Here is an 11,531-nt window from a genome sequence, read left to right as displayed (position 1 = left end):
AACCAGGACCCAAGTTCAAGGACACTCGGTTCAAAGCAGCGAGGTTCCCCGCAGCGGTCGGCGAGGGGTGAGGAACCCGCCATCCGAGGGAGTGAGGTGCCGACCGCGGGGGTGCACCTCGAAAACACCCCCGTGTGGCGCCGCCGTTGAGGGGAGGTGACCAGGGGGATGGGAAGCGGGTGGGTGGCGGCCGGGTGGGGGGAGGGAGCGGGGATCCACCCCAGGGCACGCGGGGCTTCCTTCTGGGACGGGGAGAACCGCTTTGGAACTAGGTAGAGGTGCTGCGGGGTGGACTTAGGGTGGGCCCCACGCTGCGGAACCGTGCATTCTAAAAGGGCTGATTTTATGTCCCTACGTTTTCATTTCCATTAAAAAAACAATCCTACGGCTGGGATGCAGCTCAGAGGCAGGTCAGGTGCTGGGAAGGCTCTGGGCTCCACCCCCAGCACCCCAAAAGTGTCTCCCTCTGCATTCACAGAAAGCAGAATACCCAGGCCTCGCCTGACTCCAGCGACTGCGAGGAAAGCCTTCCTTCTGACCAGCAACGACACAAAGGACCTGAAACGCCGCCCCTCTAACGAGGCTCCTCTTCCTGAGCCCTCGCCCTCGCACGCACGGTGGGAGATGCATGCCCAAGAGCTCGTCTATGCTAATAAACGCCCACATTCCAACCCGAGCTCCTCACCAGCTGGACTTCTAGGAACCCCTGCAGGTGAGGTGAGGGGACTCCTGTCAGGCGGCTGTCACAGGCTGGGGGGGGGGGGGCTAACAGGAGCCTGGGAAGACGCAGGGGCCACTGCCACCCCCCAGGGCCCCTCTGGAGAATGCCCTCGGAAGACGTCATAATTAGCTAATCACCAATTCTTAGAAAGGAGTTATCAAACAAGGTAAAGCAGTCATTGATTTAAAAAAAAAATTCTCACCAAGAGTAGGGTCCAAAGTTTTCTATTTAATTTTTTATTGTAAAATAACAGATAATAGCTTCTTTGATAACTTTATCAATAAAAACTAAATCTGGGAAGAAAGAAAAAAGGAAAGAGAAGGAGAAAGAGGGAAAGAAAGGAAGAACAGACAGGGGCAGTCTTTGCGGAATGATCTGGAAATGCATTAAGTGGAAAAAAAATCAAGGTGCAAAGTTCACAGCGTGAGCAGTGGAGAAGACAGGGCACAGGTCTGTGCACATTCACAAGCTGCTCCTATAAGTGTGTGCAAGGAGTTAGTGACAGTGTGTGGGATGAGGTCATCGCAGATGTCCATATTTCCATTACAAGTCACCTATTCAAATCAAAAGGACTAGTCCCTGCACATAGTAACCCTGTCCTCAAGTCCCCCTAGAGACTGAGCTGCTCCCAGTGCCACACCCCCAGGTTGTCGCTGGCTCTGTGGTGGGTGGATTCCAAGAGGCTGTCCCGAGTCATTTTGGACCCTGGACCACTCCTGGACTTCCCTCCTGCCCTACAGGGTGGATGTTGCTGCTCTCCACAGCCCCCTGGAATTTCTGTCCCTCCCTCAAGGGAAGGCCTGAGGGACCCTTTCTCAGTCACCTAGCAATCTCTAAGCTCTTGATCCCCACTCAGCCCTCCCTTGTCTCCCCTGGGAGTCTTTATGTGGTAGGGATGGAGGATGGTGAGTCAGAAACCTTATGATATGTCTGATCATATTTTAATTTTTTGTGTGGCAATAGACACATAAAATTTATAACAGTCACCGTAGTGTGCAGTCCAGCAGCATGAAACACAGTCACAGCGTCGTGTAACTATCACCACGACCTACCTCCAGAACTTTCCATCTTCCCAAACTGAAACTCTGTCCCCCTTAAACATGAACTCCCCACCCTAACCCACCCATCTTTCTTTCTCTGTGGATCCAAAGACTCCAGGGACTTCCTGTGAATGGGATCAGACCAGATATGTCTACTTCATGGAGCATAATGTCCTCAGGGCTCATCTATATCTTGGCAGGGGAGGACCTCCTTGCTCTTCAAGGCTGTGTGATATTCCATGGCACGGGTGGACTTGTGTTTGTCAGGTGGGGTGCTTTTTGGCTTTCGTAAGCAATGCCACCCTGCACGAATGCATACTAGAGGAAGCTTCTGGTTCACATCTGTTCTTGTCCTCTGGTGTCTATTGTGGAGATCCCTTGGAGGCTCCAGTTTCACAAACCCAGTGCTGATTTTGAAACCCGCTGAGATATATCCTCCCACAAAGTGAGTCACTTTTATTTATTAACTTAAAAATATTAATGGCCTTTATTTTCAGGACAGTTTTAGACTTACAGGAAAATTGATCAGTGAATGTACAAAATTCCCACATACCCCATGCACATGTTCCTCTTTTTAACATCTGTTGTGGTCTAGGTACACCCCGTATGTCATGTGCTGGACCTGATGCCCAATAGAATGGCATGGACAGGTGGATTCCTTGGGAAGTGACTAAGTCATGGGGTTCCACCTTTGGGTCCTTATGAAAGGGGTTGGGGGAGGCCCTGGCACCTTCTGAGGACACTGAAGAAGCTGCCATCTTTGAATCCCACACCAGACACCAAATCCACTGGTACCTGGATCTTGGACTTCCATCCTCCAGAACTGTGAGGTTGTTACGCTGTTTATAAAATACCCAGTCTAAGGTGTTTTGTTACAGCATCCCAAAGGACCAAGGCAGTATCTTTCACTAGTCTGATACCTTTGTTACAATTAATGAACCAAGGTAGATATATTGTCATTAAGCAAGGCCCACACTTTATTTACATTTTCTTATTTTCTATTTATTTTACATTTTCTTTCCAATAACTCTCCCAAGACAGTTAGTCATTGTGTGTCTTAGGATCCTCTGGGAGGTGATATGCTACAGCACTGCTCTTATTTTCAGCTTTGAGCAGGGCTGGTGAGGTAGCTCCTGTCCATCCCAGGAAGCTGTCTGCCTATCCAACAGGTGTATCAAGGAGGAGCTGGTATCGGGGAGCAAGTCCTATAATCCCAGGACTCCTGAGGCTGAGGCAGAAGGATGGCAAGTATGAGGCCAGCCTGAGAAGGCAACTCAGTGAGACCCTGTTTCAAAATAAGGGCTGGGGATGTGGCTAAAAATATAGTGCTGGCCTAGCATCCGGTAGGAAGCCCTGGGTCCCACACTCAGCCCTGCCTCCCCATCCTCCCCCCCCCCAAATGGGGAAAATAGTAACAAACAAAAAAATGATCAAATAAACCAATCAGGAACCGTGATCGTGATCGTCGTGCACCCACTGAATGCCAAAGAAGGTCTCATCAGCATTTTGGGAGGGCAGCAGAGGCAGGGTGAGGTTGGTACAGAGGGTGTCCCCAAAGGCCAGGAATGTCAGGCGCTGGGAGGTGACAGCGCAGCCCTGGTGGAAATTCAGGCGCAGCAGGCTGATCCTGTGGGTGTCTGGGGAGCAGATGCCCACAATCAGAGTGGCCTTGGGAGGCACCGTGGTCCACACAGAGGAGCAGTTGGCTAGTGTCACCTGGATGTGCAGCCTGTAGAAGCCTCGACGAACGACCCGCAGCTGCCCGTTGACCAACTCTGGTCCACGCTGGAAGGAGCGGCCCAAGGCTGGGCCCGCCTGCCAGCACAGCCTGGGGTCCAGCCGGGGACCTGGGGCAGAGGGTTGGGGGACAGAAGGTGGAATTTAGGGAAACCCAGGTGGACAGAAATAGGGAGTGCGAGGCAGAAGGAGGGAGGGGGGCAAAAGGAGGAGGACAAGGAGCAGGAAGGGGAGGGAGGAGGGAGGGAAGCAGAGACACGGAGGAGACCCAGAAGAGCAGAGACCGCAGGCAGAGGGGCAGAGAGGAGGGAGGGAGGGAGGGAAGGAGGGAGAGTGCCGGGGTCCTGGGCTTCTCTCCGCCTTTCATCATTTCGAATATGAGCTGGCGGTCTCATTCTCGTGCCAGAAGCAGGGCTCAGTCACCAGTGACATGGTCCCGTCCTCTGCCTCCTCACTTCCGTGGATCTGTGCCAGGCATGACTACTCCCAGGTGGCCACCTCCCTGAAGACAGCCACTTTGACTCGTCCCCTGACCCCTGCACCTTGAACAGCCTGTACAGCTATGCCACAGGGACCACTCTCAGTTTTTCTCTCTCTTTTACCCAGTTCCTGTTTGCCTTTCAAGAAGAAAAGGCCTCGGTGAGGCCGATACAAGGTCCAGAGGGCTCTTGCCTCTCTCTCCCCTGTGCACCACTCTCAGTCTCATCCTGTTCCTGAGGCACACCTGAGTCTCCCTCTCCTCTGGGTCAGGCTCCCAGATAGGGGCCATCGTGAGAGGCATGAGCTGGACACAGGTCAGAGGAGAGCCACCAGAGTGCTTGCCAGTGTCAAGCTTCCTGTGAGAGGGACACCTGGTCATGGGTTGGACACTTGAGCAAACAGACCATCGGCCGGGACCAAGAAGCATCCTAGGGAGGACACATGGTAAACTCCAGACCAAATGTCCTGGAGCCGTGTCAGGGCAGTGCCAGAGCCCACAGCCACTCTCCAGAGACCCGAAAGGCCAGTTAGAGGAGGGAGGGGAGGGGAGGGGGGGAGGTCGACTGGCAGCCTCACACAGAGGGGGCCAGGGCCCAAAAGCATTAGGGAGAGGCTAGAAATTCTTCCCCACCGACAGCATAGGGGGCCCCACTTCATATGGCAGTCCCAACCCCCACTTGCTTAAGTCTTCCCCTTGCCTGTGGCCCTCCACTTGTCTTCCTGTCCCTTTGTGAGTTTGTGTTGGGGAAGGTGCTGGGGGAAGCCAGGGCCACAAAGGCTGGGCAGCTGGGTCCCAGAGCTGCCCTGGTAAGCAAGCCCATGCTCACTGTCATCCCCCTGGTGGCAGGGCACTCCCCAGGACAGGGGCTTTGCCTGCTTTGTTCACTACAGTGGCACCTATAGTGGCCTTTGTTCCACATGGTGGAAAAGAATGAAGGAAGCGCCAGCTCTGGGGTGAGGGGGGCAGTTTTAGTCTTTTCCAAGGGAAGAGACCCAGTGTGAGGAGCACACTGGAAGGTGGTGTCTCTGGACTTGCCCTCCTGGCTCTCCGTGTCCCCCGCCCCCACCAGACCAGAGTTACCTGTGAGGTTCAGCTGGAGCTCGGCTAGGTCCCCCTGGAAGAAAAGACCAGAACAGAGAGAGGACGTGAGCACAGTGCTCCACGCCCCTTGGGCCAGGGTCTTCTGGTCCACTCCTCATCCCTCCGGGCCCAGTCGTGATTTCTGAAAGACCTCTTAAAGAGGAAGTCGGTTTGAACGGCAGAGAGATCAAAGCCAAAACCTTGAAAAGGACTTCCTACTTTTCCTGGAACTCTGCGCCTCCGATCTCCCTCCCGGAGCCACCGCGAGGGTGGAGCGGCCCGCACACCCACCTCCCTCCAGCAGCGGCCCGAGCGTCTCCAGGCGGCCGGGCTCACGGGCTGCTGCTGGCTCTCCGGCCCTGGCAGCCCCCTCCCCAGGGCCCCCGCCCCCAAGGCCAGCTTTGTGAAGCCCCTAGCAGCCTCTGAGTCAGTCCGCGGGGGAACACCAGGGACGAGTCATCGTCCCTGCGCGAGTCGGATGCACCTTTCCCACCCGGGATCCCCCGCACCTCCCGGGCAGCGGGGCCCTGCGGGGCCTCCTGCTCAGGCGCTCTCTCTGCGCTACAGGATCTTGCTTTGAATCGTTTCATTTCCATTTTGTCTTTTCCGTTCTTCGGCTGTGCCTGGCGCTCCGGCGCACGGCCCCTGCGCCTCTCCCCCGGGCTCCCCACCGGAGGTCCCTGGGCCCCGGGAGCTGGGGACGAGTGTGCCTCCTTTCCACTATTCCTTCTCGACTCACCTCAGGTCCCTCGAGCCGCGGCGGCTGCTGAAAGCAGAAGGTGGCCAAAACAGCGAAGAGGATGACCGAGAAGACGTAGGGCGAGACGGTCTTCCACGGCGAGCGGCGCACCGTGCGGACCCAGCTCTCCTCCGGCATCGCTGCGGGCAGGGCGAGGGGACCCGGAGCGCGGTCGGAAGAGAAGGAAGCTTCGGCCACCTCGCCCAGCTCTTGAACTTCTGCCTGCCTGAACCTGCCGGGGACCTCTCTGGGGATGTCCGATGGAGGCGAAGAGCTTGATCTGTTCTGCGGGCAGGGAAATCCCCTCCCACTCAGCCATCCCCGAGCTCCGAGCCGAGTGCGAGGGGCGTGGAGGGGGGTGGGGAGTTGCCCGCCACGCCCTGCCCTGCCCCCAGGCCGAGCCTTCCACCTTCCTTTTGGGGTCCCCACCTGGTGCGCGTTCGTTCACTCACAAATCCTCACTGGGCATCTATTGGGGGTGGACGGTGTGGGGACTCCCATCACTCCCTGCCGTGGCTGGGGTGGAGCGCAGGACCTTGCGTGCTGGGTAAGTGTTTCACCGCGGGCTCTGGCCTGAGAGCTGCCGCAGTCACCTTTAGCAGAGTGTGTGTACGGGGGAGGGGGGACTGTGGACACTGAAACTGGACAGCTTCATTTGACGGTGAGGGAGGATGGTGGTCTGAACTAGGGTTCAAGGGCTGGAAGAGGAGGGAGATGAACAATTTCATTTGCTGCTATAGCCGGCAGACAGGTCAGGCGAGAGGGAGTCCTGCAGGTCGACAGTCCTCAGGGTCCAGGCAATCGGCATACACTCCCCCCCCCACCTCCAACCACTGAAGATTCCAGGTCTAGGGGTTCAGCTGACAGCACCCCAAAATGACTCCCCATCCTAACGTATCCCAAGCATGGGGGCGTGACCTTAGGGACTTTTTCTTTATCACTATGTGATACACTCCCCACTGTGTTCTGTCACTAGCTCCATTTGTAGAATCTTCTAGCCCCCATTTCACAGTCACATTGCACCCTGTCTGAGTCCCACTCTAGATTTTTGCCAGGTCTGTGCAGTCTGCCTGGATTCCTTCCCCCTCTCCACCTGACCTAATGCCCTTCTGGTGCTCCGGCCCTCGGCCCCTGCGCCTCTCCCCCGGGCTGAAATGATTGCTATGGAGCACGGTTGATGCTGCAGAGCAGATTTGCATTGTGACATGAAGAACTGGGGCCTCCCCACTTGGTGACTGAGCTGGGTGTAGTTTGACTGTGCTCCACGCCCTGCAGCCCTGCTGGAAGTTGAACAAGTTGCTATGGATGGCACCCAGTATTCCCCAAGGGGGATACTGTTAAAGGCTTGGTCTCCAGGGTGTTGCTATTGGGAGGTGCTGTGGACCTTTAGGAGGTTGGACCTGATGTGAGGTCCTTAGGTCTTTGGGGTCCATGGCCACTTCCTAGCTCTCTTTGCTTCCTGGCCATAAGGTGAGTAATTTGCTTCACGGGGCACTCCCTGCCAATGCCATGTGGCACCCTCATTAGAAGCCCCAAGTGTTAATCTGTCCAGTTGTGGACTGGAATCTCCAAAATGGCGAGCCAAAATAACCCTTCTCCCATTATCAGTTAATTACCTCAGGCATTTCATTATGGCAACAGAAAGCTCATCCATACAGCATGGGTGATGTCTGACGTTTTCTGAAACCAAGACCTCCCCACCCGCAGACCGCAGACCGTATAGCTGAGGCTGGGGGAAGAGAATTCCCTGCTATTGCTTCCCGTACCCTTGAAAACTCATTTCCTCCTTCCCTCACTATTTTTCTTCCTCCAAGTCAGGGGAGTCAGGAGCCCATGCAGGAGAAGGAGTTGAGGGGATTGGCTCTGGGGAAAATTGGGACACGGGAGGTAAGGTAATTTTCCTCCAAAAGGAAGCCTAGGACCCACCAGGCGCCTTTGCGCTGCCTTTTGGTTTCCCCGTGGGACACCTGGAAACTTCTGCCTCCCTTCGTGCCTCAGGGATCTGAGGGCATCTTGGAAACCCAGGCTTCCTCCTTATCCAACTTGGCTGCCTCTTTCCCTTCTATGTGGCTGGCTCACACCCCACAGGGTTGTGCCCATTGACATGATCCTTGTCAGAACCTTAAGAAGAAAAGGGACAAAGGCCCCTTGGCTTAGAGCTTCCACCTTAAAGATCAGGCCTCCCACTCCTGGGATTCCAGCTGGGAGGAGGGACGTCAGGACTCCTGTGTCTCAGAACTTATTCTCCCCTATTCTACCCCTGTGCCCTCTGCCCCTCACAAGCCAGAAGGGACAGTTAGATGCTGAAATAGGCAAGGAGACACAGTATTCTCTTAGGTCAAAGTCTGGGTTGGTACATCAGCTCTGATCTGACGACAGACCGGAGCCCACACTCTTTCTCTTGAGTCTGTCACATGCCAGGAGTGAAGCCCTGGTCTTCACGGTCCAAGATGGCACAGTGCCTGGCCAAGTTCCAGTCAGCACGGGGCGGGGGGAGTAAAGAAAGGCACTCCCCCTCTTTAGCAACACTAGTTACAGGAATCAATTCTGCTCACAACCTGCCGGCCAGAATACAAGGTCACATGACCCAGGCTCTGCCTTGGTAAGGACAACAAAAGGAATCCGAATTTGGTCATCCAAGCTGATACTTCCTCCTCCTCCTGAAGATGGCATGTTGGTTGGTCAGAGCAGGCTGAGCTGGTTAAGCTGAGGAACACACAGCTCTCCAGTGTCTCTGCATAGTACCCGTTTATTTCTTGCTCACACTGTTTGCATACCAGCCAGGGGTTCGGCTCATGGTCGGCTGAAGAAGGCTCCCTGCCCACGCAAGAGTGGGGAGGGAAAGTAGAAAGTCACAGGTGGACTCACGTCACCGCCACTCACTTTCCACTGGTCAAAGCATGTCCCATAGCCCTGACTAGCTTCAGGGTATATAGGGAAGTGGAGTGCCTGCGTGGACCTGAAAAGAATCAAGCTGAAAGCACCAGGCAGAGAGCAGTCTTCAATACCAGGCAGAATCCACCCATTCGGTTACTAAAAAGCTCAGGTCATTTCCCCTCCTGCTTGTAAAAGACACTCATCACTCCCTGGAAAGTTACCCCAAGTCCCCGCCAACCCGGTAGTGCATCAACCTCAAGTTCGGATACCTAAGTGATCTAGACATGGCATGGCGGGTGGTGTGTGAATCTCAAGAACAAGTCCACAGACCCCCCAATACAAGGTATTTTACCCCTTCCATTCCCAACCTCTAGTGGTGTGTCATGGACCCACAGTAGACACTCCCATTGGGAACCAGAAACCTCTTGGACGCAGCAGCAATTCTGAAGCTCGGCAGCACAGATCTTACGAATGCTCTTGGACTCCAGTTCGCTCCTGGGTGCTCCACTCATCTGGCGACCTCTCCCTTTCTCATTTTCCTTCCTGTGTTCTCTCCCTATACTCACAGCCAGGAGACTGGGGCAAAGGAAAGTCAGAGTAGACGGTGAAGAGCCGGGTCCAGAAGACCCCTCGCAGAGGCCTCCAGAGCCCTCCCCCTCCTCCCACCCCTCGGCAAGAGCCTGGGGGAATTGCTCCAGCCGGCGAGGGGTGGTTAAGGAGTTCCCCCGGGGCTGCTCCCTCCCTGCCTTTCTGGGCAGATCTGGAAAATCGGGAGAAGCACCCTGGTGTGGCTTCTTTCCTGTTGACCACGTAGGCAAGATAAGAGGAGGAGGGGCCATGAGAAGAAAGGAAACCTAAAATCTATAAAAGGGGCCAGACACCCCCTACTCCCTGAACACCAGCTCTGGACCCCCTCCTCTCCAGAGAAGTCTCCCGCCACCCCTCTGTGCTACCCTTTAAACGAAACTTTCTGCTCTTGCCCCAGCGTTTCTCAGGTGTTCAATCTTCAACGCTGGGGGGAGCCAGACCCCAACCTGATTTTCAAGACCAATTTCAATGACAGAACCCTCCATTTCCAGTTGGGTACGTGGCTATTCAGCGTAAGAACAGTATTTCCCAGCATCTCTTGCCTGGGTCCTATGACTAAGAGGGATCATGCGAAGCCACTAAATTCTGGCCATTTCTGCAGGCAGACCAGATTCCAGCAACTACTTTTTCTAAAAGGAAGGGCGGTGCGTTCCTTTCCTCTTTCCTCTCTTGCTGCCCGGAACTTGGCCATGGTGGTGTACAATCTTGGACTTCACTCTTGGCACGTCAGAAACACAAGAGAAAAAGTTTAGACTCTTGAATGCTTTGCAGAGACGGGGGATGTACCAGCACAGACATTCATGTAGGAGAAAAGTTTCCGTTATTTTTTGGGTGCTTTTTTTTTTTTTTTTTTATTGGTTGTTCAAAACCTTACACGGCTCTTGACATATCATATTTCAGACATTAGTTTCAAGTGAGTTACTAATAAGGCATTATGTAAAAAGGTGAATGTGTAACTGATGTGATTCTGCAATCTGTATTTGGGGTAAAAATGGGAGTTCATAACTCACTTTGGGTGTTTCTTTATTGATTTTTTTTTAAAGGAATGATCTAGAAATGTGGTTTCACTTATCTTATTAAACCTCCTGAAAACTTAATGATTTCAAAAGTAATGATTTTTTTTCCCCTCATAATTTTCTCTCGGATGTGTGGTTACTGACTCACAATGGGGTGGGGGATTGGATGGTGACTCACAATGGGGTGGGGGGGTGGAGGTTCACAGGATTGGACCAGGGGAGCGGGGAGTGGGGAGAAGCACCGAGGTTCACCAGATTGGATTGGAGGAGAGCGGAAGGGAAGGGGCTGAGAATGGGAAAGACAGTAGAATGAATCAGACGTCACTTTCCTATGTTTATGTATGAATAACATGTGACCCGTGTAACTCCACCTGGTGTCTAATCACCAGAAGGGGAAGTTCTACCGCACGTAAGTGTGGTTTGTCAGAATGCCTTCTACTGTCCTGTGTAACTAAAAAGAACAAATAAAGAATTAAAATAAAAATATAAAGCACTTTCACAAACAAACAAAAGCAATTCTGTGGGCTGCTGGGCTCGGTGTGACACCTGTTGATACCTGTATCTACAGAGGCACCCAAGAAGTGCCCCTTACACTGGTGCTTGGTGAGCCTCAGTTTCTCCCATGTGATCTGTTACTATTCAGAAGCCAAATCCAAGCTTTTTTTTTTTTTTTTAAGTATTGAACCTACGTTGACTGAGCCCCTGCTCTGTCCAAGCCACAAGCCACAAGACAGGGCTCTTGCCCTCTTGAGAGGGCACTGTTACGCGCCCCCTCCGTGGCCAGCAGGCTTTCTTTCAGTTTGTTTCCTCATTTTTAAATAAACATAATCTCAGCGAATGTTCCAACAACCCTGAGAGATAAGTAGTATTATCTTGAGATTCCTGGCTCGGATTTTTTTTTTTTTTAAGCGCTTCCTTCGACACAGAATCTCCAACTGTCTCGGATTTTGAGTAACAACTAGAGTTTTGAAAACAACCAAGAGATAGCTCTATGATGTGGATACACGAAAAGATGTCCTGAATCAGGATGAGGAAACTTAGGCTTAAAGAGGTTGGGCACCTTGTTAAAGGTCAAGAGCAAAGAGGAAATTCAAATACAAAGTCTGCTCTGACTCCAGGGGTCTCTTTATCCTTTTATACAGTACCTCAGGCACTCATTGATGTCAGGATTGAAGTGCATCTTTTAGTTGTAGATGGACACAGTACCTTTATTTATTTATTTGTTTGTTCGTTTGTTTATTTATTTATTTAC

General features: G+C 53.2%; 1 protein-coding gene across 1 annotated transcript; it reads right to left on the bottom strand.

Annotated features, from left to right (window-relative positions):
- Positions 1–3,204: 3,204 nt before the first annotated feature.
- Cd70 (CD70 molecule) lies at positions 3,205–5,936 on the bottom strand. Its single transcript, XM_026404260.1, has 3 exons — positions 5,799–5,936; positions 5,060–5,093; positions 3,205–3,608 (listed from the first exon to the last, which is right to left on the bottom strand). The coding sequence occupies exons 1-3, from the start codon at positions 5,934–5,936 to the stop codon at positions 3,205–3,207; spliced, it is 576 nt and encodes a 191-aa protein (XP_026260045.1).
- Between the last annotated feature and the right edge of the window lie 5,595 nt (positions 5,937–11,531).

This window comes from Urocitellus parryii, chromosome 3 (genome assembly GCF_045843805.1).
Source record: "Urocitellus parryii isolate mUroPar1 chromosome 3, mUroPar1.hap1, whole genome shotgun sequence".
NCBI lineage: Eukaryota > Metazoa > Chordata > Mammalia > Rodentia > Sciuridae > Urocitellus > Urocitellus parryii.
Note: the sequence above shows the minus strand (reverse complement) of the source record. Positions and strands in the feature narration are given on the sequence as shown.

What these genes read in the sequence shown, in the direction of transcription:
- Cd70 (XM_026404260.1), bottom strand. Translation starts at nt 5,936, where the DNA reads ATGCCGGAGGAGAGCTGGGTCCGCACGGTGCGCCGCTCGCCGTGGAAG. An exon ending in CGCGGCTCGAGGGACCTGAG is followed by an intron (nt 5,094 to 5,798) that starts GTGAGTCGAGAA and finishes CTTTTCTTCCAG; the next exon opens with GGGGACCTAGCCGAGCTCCA. An exon ending in GCTCCAGCTGAACCTCACAG is followed by an intron (nt 3,609 to 5,059) that starts GTAACTCTGGTC and finishes CCTCTGCCCCAG; the next exon opens with GTCCCCGGCTGGACCCCAGG.